Here is a 13,611-nt window from a genome sequence, read left to right as displayed (position 1 = left end):
GCTTGTTTAATCTGCCCGGCTGTGGGAGCTGAGCTTCTCCCGGGCTCTGCTTCCCTCTGCTGGAGGAGCCCTGCTGCTGGCAGGGAGGTGAGGCCGGGCCAGGAGGGGGGGTGCTGCCCCCGCTGGCATCAGGCCCTGGAACCAGCAGCCCCTGGTAAAACTCAGGCTCCGACCCAGGGCTCCCAGGCGGGTCTCAGACAGCTTTGGGGGGCTCCCTCACGTGGCACGCTCAGCCCAGCTCAGAACCAGGACACGGCCGGTAGCAGTCACAAGCGGTTTATTCTTTTCAGAGAGCTGGGGGGGGCGGGGAGGAGACCAGCGGGCTGCATCCCCCCCCCTGCCCTCCAGCAGGTGCTGCCCATACACATGCAGCCGGTGAGTGGCACAGAGCACAGGCTCGTGCACCAGCCAGCGGGGCCCGGGGGGAAACGCGCTTGGAAGCCACAAAAAATAATGGTGGGGGAGGTCAACTGTGGTAGCAGCAGAGAGAAAACCCCGGGGAGAAGATCCCAAGGCACGGCGCTAAGCAGAGCGAGGGTCGTCAGTGTCTCCCAGGGAGCCCCAGACGAGGACCGCTGGGGGTGGGGAGGGTGGCACAGCAGGGCTCAGGGCACGGGCTCCCATCCCACCAGGGGGACCGACTGGAAGGGACCACAGCCTCCTCTCAAAGATGCGATCGAGCACGAGTGGTGACAGAACATCGAATGCTGCAAAAACCTCATGCACGCATCTGTTCCCCCCTACACACCCACACACAGCGCAGCCCAGGCAGGAAAACCTCCCCCCTCCGCGGGCAGAGCCCCCAGGTGGGCTCACAGGTTGGGGACGGGAGGCGGCCCCGCGGCCGGCTGCGCTCCCCTCCTGCCTAGCCCACCAGCTTGTTCCACGGGACGGTGCTGAAGAAGGAGTGGGACTTGAGCTTGGCGATTCCGCCGCCGCCAGCGCCCAAACGCCGCTTGGGGTTGTGCTGCAGGAGCTGCAGGGAAAAGACAGAAGGAGAGCTGGGAGCACTGGGAAAGCTGCCCAGGGTGGGCTTCGGCCAGCCTCCGGCCCCGTCCTCCCTCCCAAGCCCCTCACCTGGGTGAGCAGCGACGCGGCCGCCAGGCTGAGCCCCTCTGGCAGGTGCAGCTGGGTGTGAGGGTGAATCCCCGACGGGTGGCTTTGGGACAGCGGCTGCAAGTGGCGGAGGGTGACGGTGAGCAGCGGCACTGACTAGGGCGGTAACACCCTGCCGAGCCTTCGTCACCACCCAACCCCATCCCGGCACGGCAGGATGTAAAATCAAGGCTCTTGGCACCTAAAGACCATACACAAGCACCAGGAGCTGCACTCCTGGAGCAATGGGGTGTGGACAGGAGCTCTTGCAGCACGGTGTCACCTCTGTCCCCCCCATCCCGGTGCTGCGCAGCGCCTCTGCCTCTTACCACTCCTGTCAGCAGCTCGTACAGCAGCGACCCGAAGCTCCAGCAGTCGGCTGCTTCTGTTGGCTCAGCGATCCCCCCAACTTCTGCAGAGAGAGAGACAGAGAAGGACTGGGGCTGGAGGCAGGCAGGGGACCTGAGCAGCCCCATACCAGGCCGGTCTCGCTGCATGCAGAAGGCCCGCCACCCTGGTCGGTGGCACTGGGCAGAAGGCAGGGGACACGTGCCTTACCTGGGGCACTGTACAGCTCCTCCAGCGCCTGGCTGCAGCACTGAGGTGCCACCTCTGTCCACTGGCCGAAGAAGGTGAGACGGACGTGACCTGCAGAGCAGCACCAAAGAGGTTAGGACAAAACTGGTGAGGGTGGTGGGAGCACAAAGCCAAGCCCCAGCCCCTCAACTGGCAACACGCCCTCGGGGGGACAGCCAGGACACTGCTTCTTGTTGTAGTTGTTGTTTCCTAGGTGTTTTGTATCGCTCCAGTTTGCCCCAGCCCTTGCCAGCCGACCAGGACCTCTTCAGCTTGTGCTGCAAGTGGTGCCCATGGCTTGAAGAGATGGGCAGGCTCAAGGAGACCCTGGGGGCACAAGTACAAGCAGGGGAAAAACAGCAATCCCACTAACCTCAGGCACAGCTCGGCTGCTCTCAGCTGCCCCGTGCTGGGATTTCCCAGGCAGCCAGCCCCACATGGGAGCAGAAGCAGCACATTCCTGCAGCTACGCTCCCTCCGCAGGGACATCTCTCATAATAACCTCTTGGAAGTCGCAGCTGGGACCACACTTCCAGGCTCAGAAACATCCAAACATCCCCAGCTTCCCACCCTCTCCCGCAGCAGGCTCAGGAAAGCCTGAGCCCCCTGGAAATGGGACAAGCAGCCGTCCCCCAGCCCAGAGGCCAGCCTCCCCCTCGAGGTGGCCACCTTGGCCACCACCTACCGGCCGTGTCCAGCAGCAGGTTCCTGGGGTTGAGGTCCCGGCACAACACACCCTGTTGGTGAAGCCCCTCTAGGGCCAAGAGGATTTCTGCTGCCCACAGCTGCACCTGCTCCTCCTTCACGGCCCAAGCTCTCCGGCCGTGCCCCCAGGAGGCCGGAGCCCTGCGGAGTCCCCAGGAGGCCGCAGAGCGGCTGCAGGTCAGGCTCGCCCCCTGCCAGGGCTCCTGCAGGGCTGGGTCAAGCTGCCGCCGACCCGAGGAGGAGGGCAGGAGGGGCTCGGCCACTTGCTGAGGCAGGGGCTCCCCTCTCCCAGCCTTGGGCACGGGGGCGGGCATCGGGGGCAGCCTTTCACCACCCAGCGGCCTGGGATCGTGCCGGGGGGCTGCTCTCGCCGACACGCAGCCCCCGGCCTCGCCGGCGGTTACAGAGTCCCGGGGGTAGGCGACCAGCCCCCGGTGGTCACAGTGGCTGGGGCCTTTGGTGGATGCTGCTGGCTCGATGGGGCCTTGGCTGCTCCCCGGGGCGCTTCCCTCACCGTCCTCTCTGCTGCGGGCCCTCGGGGCCGGGGCGGCTTTGGAATGCAGGGAGCCAGAGCCGTGGGGAGGGCCCTGCTGGGCACGGTACTTGGCACGCAGGTGAGACCACAGCGTCTCCCCTGGAAAGCAGAGAAAAAAAAGTGATGGGGCAGAAAGTGCACCAGGTCCCACCCGCAGACACTGCCCCTGTGGGCACAGGCCGCGGCCCACCCGCTCAGGACATCACCCGGCCTTAAAGTCTCCTGCAGTACTCCTTACTGCTGCAGTAAAGCTCAAGTTCACACCGAACGCTCCCCAGCCCTACAACCACAGCATCCCCAACTCCATCGCTGCCCAGCACAGGACCCAGCACGGCAAAGGTTCATTGCCCCTTCTTTAGCGGCTCCTTGTGGCAAGCCTCCACCTGGTCGCTCTTCTTCACCGGGATCTGGGCAAGCTCAGGGCTTGCCTCCTTGCTCAGACAGCAGGTAAACTGTGATGTTGTACCCAAGCCCCTTGTGCTCCCTGCCCTTCATCCCCTGATCCTCCATCTCCTCTCTTTGGTCTGATCTTAAAATCCACTATGGCCTCTTCTTTTGTAACCATGTAATGTTTTACGAAGGTCTTGCCAAAAGACTCTCTTGTTCTACAACATCCAAGTGAACCACCTCACTCGGTTTCTCCTTTCCAACACTTTTCTGTTGCAGCCAAACAACACCAATAAAGCAGAGAGGTTTTTCTTTTCAAGATGCTGGACCACATCAACTTCCCTACAACAAGGCATGGCTGTATGACCATTCCCTCCCATGGGACACAGCGATCCCCGGAGCTAGTTTCCATATTACACTCCCTGCCCTCCCAGCCTCCTCCTTCTAGGTCTCCACAGACCCATTTCTAGGTTACTTCCTCAGTCAGCTCTTATCAAATCCCCAATAAAGCCGAGCAGCAACTCCCACAAAGTCTCCAAGCCCTGGCACCAGCCACCCTTCTGAGAAATTTTTGTGCTGTCGCTAGAAAAAAAAACAGTCCTAAACCACTGGGAGAAACCTACCTGACACTATAAAATAGGTAAGAGCAGGATGTGCCATGGACAGGAGGCAGTGCTGTCCCCGCTCACCTTGCACGTGCTCCAGGTGGAGGAAGATGGAGTCCTCGCTCGCGTAGTAGCACAGCAGCTTGACCATGAAGGGGACGCCATGAGGGATGATGGTCTGTCGCTCACGGGTCTCAACGTGGGATTTGGGGAGGCTCTGAGGAGGTACAGGTAGAGGGGGGTTACAGCACGGAAGGGGCTGGGATTTCCTGGGACCAGGCAGGGCAGGAGGCCAGCCAGAACAGCTGCGGGCCCCACGCTGTGGAAACCTGCAGCTCGCGGCAGTATGTCTGTCTGTCCATCCACCCCCAGCACCCAGCTGTGACAGCACAGGGCTCTGCAAAGCTCCTGCAGTGCAGCACAGGACACAGGGACACTTCCTCCCGGCACAGCGGCCTTCCCCCTCGCTTCCAGTGGGACTCCACCACACCACCTCTACACTCCCCCTGGAAATGGTGCTTCTCCATCATGCCAGAGCCTTGCCAGTGGCTAAACAAGTCTTATTCTTACACACAGCTAGTTCTAAGGGCACTGGAAAACGCCCTGCCACCTGTACTGAGCACACCGCCACCAGTTTCGGACCCAGATGAACAAGGGTGTTGGGCTCGGGTTGCCCCGTTACAAGGCCGCGGCCCAGCGGAGAAACACACGAATGAACAAGGAGAACCTCTTCCCTTCTGGTAACAGAAGGTGGCTGAGGGAGGCGAGTGCACAAAAATAGCAGATCACAGAGGTCCTAGAGGAAGTTTGTTGTTCATAAAGCTTCTTTTTGCTGAGCTGCATAGAAAAGGAGCTAGGGAATATTCACCACACGGCCCTATCGGCTGCAAGACACCTCCTGCCCCAAGGTCATGCACAGGGGATGGAGGCAGATCACAGAATCACAGAATGGCTGGGCTTGGAAGGGACCTTAAAGATCATCTAACTCCAATGCCCCTGCCATGGGCAGGGATGCCACCCTCTAGATCAGGTTGCCCAAGGCCCCATCCAGCCTGGCCTTGTACTCCTCTAGGGATGGGGCATCCACAGCTTCTCTGGGCAACCTGTTCCAGTGCCTCACCACCCTTACATTGAAGAATTTCCTCCTAATGATGAGGAAGCTGATGAGCTGTGAAACCATAAACACCCACCTTCAGGATAAAGGTCCCTCCAGTGGCTGGATCCTGGACTATCTGCACCTGCGAGCAGCGTACACAGAGCTGTTCAGACGCGGTGACCCCTGACACGCAGCCTACAGGAATAACCCCAGGGACGTGACTCTGCAGCGCATCAGCCCTGACAAGCCGCCACGCGAGGGGAACAGCAGAGGGGAGCAATGTGCCAGTGCACGTATGGAGACAGTAAGCCTGGCATCTTCGCTCCAAGATCACGAACGACTAGCTAGCTTTTTCGTTTAGGTAGCTGGTCTGCTGCTGAAGTCTGGGTTATCTGCAGGAATCCACCACCACCACAGTGCCTAGCCATCAAGCGTGATCCCATACATGGGAAAGACCTGGATGCGGCAGCTTCCTCATAAGGATCCCGGGAGCTTTCGTAAGCAAAAGCAAAGGGGAAATTAACGGACTTCCCAGCTAACAAAGTTTCTGGCACCCTCCCCTGTGAATTTTCCTTGGTGGGAATGGTGTGGATGGAGACCCTCACGTTCCTTGGTGAGCCGTCACCCCCGTCCCAGCTGCCAGGACCCGCCGCGTCACGCTTCCCGTGGTGCGTCCCCAGCCTCAGCCCTCCAGCTCCCTGTCGAGCCCGTACCTTATCGATCACTCCCACCACCTTACACCGCCTCAGGTTTTCCACCGCCGCGCTCAGCGTCCTGATGGGCCGCAAGCGAAGGCTGCTGTAACCCTGCGAGGCAGCGCGAGGAGAGGGCGAGGGGATCAGAATCATTAGGGTTGGAAAGGTTGGTTTGTTAGGTCAGAGGCTGGACTAGGTCACCCTGGAGGTCTCTCCCAACCTAGACGATCCTGTGAAAAGACCTCCAAGATCACCTGGTCCAACCACCCCTACCACCGCCCTCACCCGCTAACCACGTCCCCAGGCGCCACCTCCAACCTTCCCACGGGCACCCCCAGGGACGGTGTCTCCACCACCTTCCCCGGGCTCCAAGCGCCCCTTTCGGCCCCCGACCCCGCCTCGCCGCCCCGGCCGCTCACCGTGCCCGCGGGGCCGCCGTCGCCCAGGCTGCGCTGGAGGTGGCAGGTGAAGATCTCCTCGGCGCGCCGCAGGTACTGCGCCACCTTCCTCCGCACCGCCTCGCCCCGCTCCTTGTTGGGGTCCGCTGCGGGCGGCGGGCGTCAGGGGACCGCCGCCGAGCCCCGCACCCCCCCCCCCCCCCCCGCGCCCCGGCCGCCCCGCACCCTGCACGCCGCGCAGCAGCACGTCCACGCCGTTCTGGTAGTGGGCGAAGGCCTCCTCGTAGTCCTCGCTCACGTCGCGCTCCAGCGCCAGCCGCAGCTGCCGCGCCGCCTCCAGCAGGTAGTCCCGCCGCCCGCCGCCCGCCTCCCGCCACGGCCTCAGCATGGCCGCGGGCAGCGGGGCGCCGCGGGGAGGCGCGGGGCCGCCGATCGGGCATCGCCCCCCCCACCCCGGCCGGCCGGCCCCGGTACCGGGAGCCCGCCCCGGCGCGGCGCCGATTGGCCGCGGGTGAGCTCATCCCGCGCCGCGGGGACGCGCCCGGCACCGGGCACCCGCAGGGCGGGGCCGCGGGGCCGAGCCCGCCCCGGCTTCGCACCTGGAAGGGGGGGGGGGGGGGGGAGGGGGGCGGCAAATGGCGGCGCCCCCCGGGCACGGCCCGTGCCTGCTGTGGGACCGGGCTCGGCGGCCTCCCTGCGCCTGCAGAGCCCCTGCGAGAGGAGAGCCCGGTCCGCAGCGAGGGCTCACGGGGAGCAGGGCTCGGTGTGGGCAACGCTGGGTTCACTCGGTCCCCGGGTGGTCCCCGGGGGGGCTGAAAATGCCTCGAACTCACCAGAAGCTGCTAAAGCCAGCAAGCAGAAAGCTCACACGGTTCCCTCGCATCCTCGTGAAGCTGTCAGCAAAATCTTTAACATCATCTCCCTGGGCTGGTCTCCCCGGCACCGTACCAGGTGCACCCCCAAAATACACGATGATTTCGGTCCTGCGGCAGCCCGGAGCCCAGCTGATGTTTTGCCTTCCCTCCAACCCTTTATAAACCCTCCTGCCCAAGCCCTTCTCTTAAAGCCTTGTTAAACAAACCTTTGCCCCGCAGCACCGGGAGGAGCGGTGAGCCCGGGGACGCCGATAACCCAGCGGGGGCAGCCGGGCCGGCTGGGGTCCTGCTGCTCCCCGGGGGCATCACCAGGCTGACCTCCACCTGGGCTCCCAACCATGAGGTCAGCAGCAAGGTCCCGGGGAGAAAACGAACCGTGGGACCCAGCTCTGGGTGATTTTGCCCTCTGTCTCCTTGCCTGCCCGTGCGATGCTGCCCCAGCTGCTCCTCCAGCGGGCTGCAGCAGCAGAGCTGCACCGAGGCCACCCGAAACACCAGCAGCTCTCAGGAAACACAGGAGCATTGCATGAGGATGCAAAACACTCTAAGTCACAAGTAATAGAGCTATTTTGCTTTTAACCCTAATAACCACGCTCAGCAGGTTTTTAATTAATTATCACCCTCATTTTTATGTAGTTTTCTTATTATAGGTGTAATGCTACCGTGGTGAAGCTTTTACTGTTACAAATGCAGAAGCCATCACAGCCATCCCTCACGTGCTGCTCGCGGTTCTTGTTATCCTACAAGCACAACCAGACAGGCTGAAAGGAGGCGAACCAGCCCAGACCAGGGCCCCAGCTCGGTGCAAAGTGTCAGACCGTGCCAAACCTGGGGGAAGCTGCTTTGAACCCCAATTCCTGCTATAGCAGGTTACCCCAGGTGGGACAAACTGCATTTCTTCCTGGCCGATGGCAACAGCTAAGCCTTTGCACATCTTCCTACCCAGGCTTCTGCTTCACGCCTGGAAAATAACCTTGGCTGTGTTTCGCTAGGACCTACTGAAAGGCTGGATGAGTTCAGGAGCCAGCCCCGCACCGATGGAGGTGGCGCTGGGTGCAGGACCAGCCCTGGGGGCACCGGTGCCATGGGCGTCCCAGGGGGGGTGCTGGTGCCCCAACTTGTCCTTTGGATCTGTGCACTGCAGGAGGGGATGGAGGAGCAGGGGGTGCATTCAGCAGCCAGATCCAGCCCTCCCACAGCAGGAGTGGAAGAACAAGAAGTCCCCAAGGCGCTGCTTAAGGCAAGCGGGGACAAGGGCTGGGGCTGTCCCTGGACCTGGCTGAGCTGTGGTGGCCATGGCAGCCCACGGGAGGAGCTCAGGGCTGTGCAAAGAGCCCACCCAGCCCTGCCCACAGCCACCCCAGGGAGGGACAGCAGCCCCCCCTGCATGCCCCAGGACACTGCCAACAACAAATGGTGCCCCCGTGCCAGCTGGATAACCTTTAGTGGGGCATTTCTTGGGTGGGAAAGCCCACGGGCAGCCTGCTCCCCTTGCATCAGCCCTCAGCAAGGCAGAGGGGCTGGGGTTAGAGCAGGAAGGGGCTGGGGAGCAGGGAGAGGTTCCAGCCACAAACACCAGCGTGAAGAAGCGGGGCAGCTCCCTCCCCAGAGTGGGTCCCAGGACCCCAGGTCACCCACCTCCAGCATCACACCATGGATGGGACGGGGCGCTGCAGGAGCAGTGCGGGGACCACCACAGCCCGGGTACCCCTGGGGAAGCGCCCTGCAGCTGCCGGAAAGGAGAGGAGCACTCACCCGGCCAGCTCCTGGGTCTGCCCCCAGCTTTTATTGAGAAGGGGGAGGCTATGATGAGGATATGAGTACGTGAAGGGCCACAGCACCCCAGCTCCCTCCCCGTGCCCACCAGGAGGCCTCCCCAGGCAAGCTCCCCACCCACCCTGGCACCCTCCTGAGCTGCTCCGTGCCAAGCTGGGAGCGATGCAGCCCTGCCTGTCCCGGCTGTCCCTCCTCCCCCCTGCCCGGCAGGACAGAGCAGTTCCGTGGCTGCAGCCCAGCTTGCCCCCACCCCATGCCACCCCCAGCAGCACATCCACCAGCTCCGTTCCTCGTGGCCCCCAGGACGCCCTTCTGAGGCACTGAAGTGCGGCTCCAGCTCCTCATCCTCCTTCAAGGGTCCTTTAGTCCTGCTGCAACCGGTGCAGACAGGGCGAGGGAGTCCTTGGCTCCAGGGCCAAGCAAGAGTCCCGTCGGCTCCTTCCCGCTGCGGACCTGCTCCCCGGCACAGTTGCTCCCCAGCCACCGTCACTCAGCTCCGCACGTCCCCCGCGCCGGGCAGGAATGAGACTGGATCAGGCCCCGGAGGCAGGAGCGAGGCCGGGGGCAGAGCGGAGGCTACCTGCGCGGCATGCCACATCTGCAAGGGGAGCACACGCGGGGTCAGCACCACCGGGGTCACCCCCCGCTGCCCCCCAGGCCCCTCCCTCCCCACCAACCCGCAGGAAGGGATCGCAAGAAGCGGGGCTTCATGGGGAGGAGGGGGCTGCAGGGTTGTAGATGCTGGCAGAGCACTGAGCAGCGAGCTTTGGACAACGCAGGGAGTGCAACAGGGCAGTGCCAGCCCCGGGCTCCGTCCCCTGCAAGTGTCTGGCCTGCACGGCCTCAGCAGGCTGTTTGCGAGAGTCGGCAGAACATAACGTGGGTAAGGCCGGGAGTAACCCAAACAGCAGCTAGCCAAGGACTGCAGTAAGGACACGGCTGGCAGCAAAAGGAGGCTGAAACGGGAAACTCATGGGTCAAAAACCCAGCACAGTCTGTGAAGGCAATATAGCCATGCACAGCCAAGTGACGCCCTCCATCCTGGGTGGGACTGGCCAGCTTTGAGCATCTCAGCCTGAAGACCACCAAGCATCTATCAAGCCCCCATTGAGTGGGTGATTCCCCAGCCACCTGCTGTCCCCTCCGTCCTGCTCTTCCCTGCAGCAACCCATCACTACTCACAGCACCAGATAAAGACCTAAAAACTTGCTGTTCCCTGCAAAGCGAACTCAGAAGACACCAGCCACACCTGCCCCTGCTCACTTACAGCTCACAGTCTTTACGTCTCTTCTTGTCTCCTCTTCTCTTACCTCGGCCCTTGGGTCTCCTCCTTCAAAAGGAAAGCAGCACAAGAGAGGCTGACGCATGGGCAATGAGGCCGCAGCCCCGGGCGGCAGCGCCACCCCCAGTGCCACTTACCTCCCCAGCCTCACCAGGTCCTGCCGCGGCCTGCGGGGAGAGCAGAGGTGTTACGTGGTCAGTGCCATCCGGTGAGCTGCTGCGGGGTGTTGACGCACCTCAGCGCGCAGCTCACCGTGTTTAACTTGTGCTTAGAGCAGACCCAGTGACTTCTTCCACCCAGACTTTGGTGCCTCCCCTGGGGGCTGTGCCATTTTGCCCATGAGGACAGGAAGCACAGGCTCAGTTTTTAGCTGCTCTCAGTGACAGCTTTCACCACTCAGCAGGTCGAAGACGACGCAGGGCCCCAGGTAACACATGGGATTTGCTTCAGAGTCTCAGCAGTGGCTGTCTGACACCAGCCACAACATACTTGGCTCAGGCATCCCCTACAGGAGCCAAGGCCGGGACATCCACCCCGCTTCCGCTAAACTTAATAAGGGGAGCCACAGAAGTGTTGAAGGCTGCTTAATGAGAAGACAAAAGGTGCTGCAGATGCAAGAAGCCTACATGAATCCAAAGGCGGGCTGCACAAGCATTTGAGAAAGTTCCCCTGGGAGTTACCCGAGGTAGGAAACCCACAACAGGCTCAGGAAATTCCCTGCACGGAAAACAGCTGGAAGCAGGGGGAAGCAGCACACGTGCTTCTTCCCGCTCCTCCTTACGCACCCACTGACGGATGGCCCCAGAGCCAGCGCGGAGCCGGACGGCCCTTGGGTCTGCTCCAGCACGGCCGCCTGCACAGCAGGGGAATACCGACGCGGGGATCCTCACGCTCTTCCAGGCAAGCCTCATGTCTGACAGCTGCCCAGCAGGACTCACACTCCCCAGCTTTCACAATACTCCAGAAATGTACACCCCAAATCCCCATGCCCAGATGGGGCAGCCTGCCCCACAAGCACCCAGGACAACAGAGATGAGGGAGGGCTCCCAACACGGCCAAGGTGCCCCCAGCACATCCCTGTCCCACTCTGCCTCCCCGCAGAGGGGCAGCAGGCGAGCCGGCAGGCTCGCACCGACACAGAACGAGCCCTACCTGCACTCACACTTCTTGTGCTCGGTGAACGACATCTCCACGTAGGGTGCCTCCCCGTTGGGCTTTATCTTCAGGAGCTGAAAGAGGAACAAAGGTTACCTCCCGGACAGCGCAGGATGGCGTCCACCCCAGCCCCTCGGCCAGACACGTGTCAGACCCAGTCCTCGGCACCACAGACCCCACCTCCACGGGCACTGCAGCTCAGGAGGCTCTGCTCCCACCGCCCTGCATCTTGGGTCTGTAATCTAAATCCCCTAGTCGTGGGATTTCCCAACCTTAGAGCAGATTTTCCTGTCTCTGCTTTAGTGGAGACCTTTCACATATTTGACTGCTTTGTGCATCTTCCTTCTCTGAAGGAAATATCCCCCCAGCCCTGTTTTCCAGGCCATTCCTGCTGCTGCCTCCTCCTGCCGCCTCTTCCACCGCACCCAGCCTGGAGTCGGTACCACGGTGCCTCCCCAGCCCAGGGGCACAGGATTTGCCCTGCCACATGTCAGTCCAGAGCCCAGCCCGAAGGTCAGGTTGGACATCCAGGGGCTTCACTGTGAGTGTTCATCCATGCTGTGATCCACGCTAACCCCACAGAAGTGCCTGGCATCAGCACGCCACGTGTGGAGGGGAGCCCAGCAGGAGCTCAGAACATTGCCTTCTTCATCGCTTCAGACTTTTGCTCTGCTTAAGTCAAGACCTTTTATTTGGGAACTCCTACCCTCCCTTTCCAACATGCTTTCAGTCTCTGCAGGATCAAACTTGCTGGTGATTTCTTGCAGGCTCTCTCTAGTCCCTCACCCCCAGCACAGCAGCAGCAGGTTGATGCCAGCAGAGCAGCGCAGGGGCTGCAGAGCGAGGGCAGGGGCTGTGCAGCACACTGGGAAGAGCCAACACAGCTTGCTCACAGCCCAGAGTTCCCCTCCCCACTTCATACAGCTCCCATAACAGGGCTGGAAGCACAGCACACACAGTCCCTTGTGCTCACCCTCTCCCCATCGCACACTTGCTGCCTGCGCCACCACAGCCATCTCCTGGCACATGAGAGCAATCACGCTGCCGGCTTTCCCCTGTGATTCCAGGGCTTTGTCCCCAAAGCAGGCAGAATCACAAGCAACAGGGACACCCCAGCCCCACAGGGACAGCCTGGAAAGGTGACAGCAGCCAGGAAGTTGGACTGCGCGCCGAGGAGAGGGCAGTGAAGCTGGGACGGAGGTCGGTACCACCAGAGGTCTCACCCTGCCTCAGGGACAAGCCCAGAGAGCAGGCAGAGGGACCCTTCTGGCTGGGCATGTGCTCAAGTGCTCTGCTATCCGTGCTGCGGCAACATCTTGAGGATGTGAGGCTGCAGGTTTAACCTCCCGGCGCTGTCTGGGAGCCCACCACCACCCCCAGCCCCCCAGAGGCGGCGCTTACCTGCATGGTGACTGTGCTGGTCTCCACGGGGACACAGCGGAGCCCCTCATCCCCGCAGCACCCCCCGCAGCGCTGCAGGGCGACGCAGGAGGGTCTGAAGATGTACTCCACCTCGTTGGGGAACTCGGCAATGACATCCACCAGCTGCTCCAGCGGCCGGCAGAAACTGCGATTCCAGATCTCCTTAAAGGTCAGGACTGCAAGAGACCGGGGGGGGCTCTAAGGAGGTGCCCCGGGGAGGGGGGACCCCAGCCGAGCCCCTGATGAGGTGCACCCATTGCAGGGGATGGGACGGCACAGGGGCAGCTGCGATGGGGTCATGCAACCACCGTGGGGCACAGGGATGTAGAGGACCCCTTGTACCCCAATGTGCCCATCGCCACGCTGCTGTGGGGGCTCACACAGCCACCAGGACCCCCCGAGGGGCTCTGCCAGCTCCGTCCCCTCCATCCCCTCCGTGGCCAGGCTGCGCTGCCGGCTTGTAAAGAGCGGGACCCCGCCGCGCACGGGGAAAACAGCCGCGGGGCTCCGAGAACCGACGCTGCCGCCTGCTCCCCGGCGGGATCCCCCCCGGTCCGACCGGGGACCCCCACCCTCGGGCTCCGGGCGGGCAGATAACGGCCCCGGGGCACCGGAGCCGCCCCCCGTAGCCCTCTCCCACCCCGGGCACCGGCTGCCGCCCGCTGCCAACTCACCGGGCGCCTCCGCGCTGGCTGTCCCCCGCGCCTCCGGGGCCTGCAGGGGGGAAAGGCGGGCGCTGGCGGGGGGCTGCACGGGGGGGGACCCCGCCGCCACGACCCCCGGCGCCTCCCCGACCCCCGGTCTCGGTCCCGCTCCGCCCCCCCCGGTCCTCACCGGGGCGGGCGGCGCCCCCAGCGCCCCGGCCAGCAGCAGCCGCAGGAAGGCTCCGAGCAGCCGCATCGCCGCTCCGCCACCGGCCGGCCTCAGCGCCGCCGCCGCCGCCGCGCCGCCCCCCCCGGCATGTCGCCCCGCCGCCACCGGGACACCGGGGTACGGGTACGGGTAAGGG

The 13,611-nt window shown here is 63.1% G+C and overlaps 2 protein-coding genes across 3 annotated transcripts; both read right to left on the bottom strand.

Annotated features, from left to right (window-relative positions):
• Positions 1 to 261: 261 nt before the first annotated feature.
• RPS6KL1 (ribosomal protein S6 kinase like 1) lies at positions 262 to 6,578 on the bottom strand. The gene is made up of 10 exons (XM_040558551.1): positions 6,318 to 6,578; positions 6,114 to 6,238; positions 5,713 to 5,805; positions 5,094 to 5,141; positions 3,988 to 4,120; positions 2,357 to 3,010; positions 1,654 to 1,743; positions 1,425 to 1,507; positions 1,078 to 1,173; positions 262 to 976 (listed from the first exon to the last, which is right to left on the bottom strand). The coding sequence occupies exons 1-10, from the start codon at positions 6,478 to 6,480 to the stop codon at positions 866 to 868; spliced, it is 1,596 nt and encodes a 531-aa protein (XP_040414485.1). The 5' UTR covers positions 6,481 to 6,578; the 3' UTR covers positions 262 to 865.
• Positions 6,579 to 8,734: 2,156 nt separating this feature from the next.
• On the bottom strand, positions 8,735 to 13,611 carry PGF (placental growth factor). Of its 2 annotated transcripts, none has more exons than XM_040559535.1 (7): positions 13,437 to 13,611; positions 13,277 to 13,316; positions 12,582 to 12,778; positions 11,178 to 11,254; positions 10,163 to 10,192; positions 10,054 to 10,073; positions 8,735 to 9,341 (listed from the first exon to the last, which is right to left on the bottom strand). In XM_040559535.1, exons 1-7 carry the CDS (start codon positions 13,500 to 13,502, stop codon positions 9,277 to 9,279), a joined length of 495 nt encoding a protein of 164 aa, XP_040415469.1. In that variant the 5' UTR covers positions 13,503 to 13,611; the 3' UTR covers positions 8,735 to 9,276. The 2 variants fall into 2 exon arrangements, with proteins under 2 accessions (XP_040415469.1, XP_040415468.1); XM_040559534.1 differs by having other exon boundaries at positions 10,011 to 10,073; positions 13,437 to 13,591.

This window comes from Cygnus olor, chromosome 5, assembly GCF_009769625.2.
Source record: "Cygnus olor isolate bCygOlo1 chromosome 5, bCygOlo1.pri.v2, whole genome shotgun sequence".
NCBI classification, from domain to species: Eukaryota; Metazoa; Chordata; class Aves; order Anseriformes; family Anatidae; genus Cygnus; species Cygnus olor.
The sequence above is the reverse complement of the archived record's forward strand: the minus strand, read 5'-3'. Positions and strand labels throughout refer to the sequence as shown.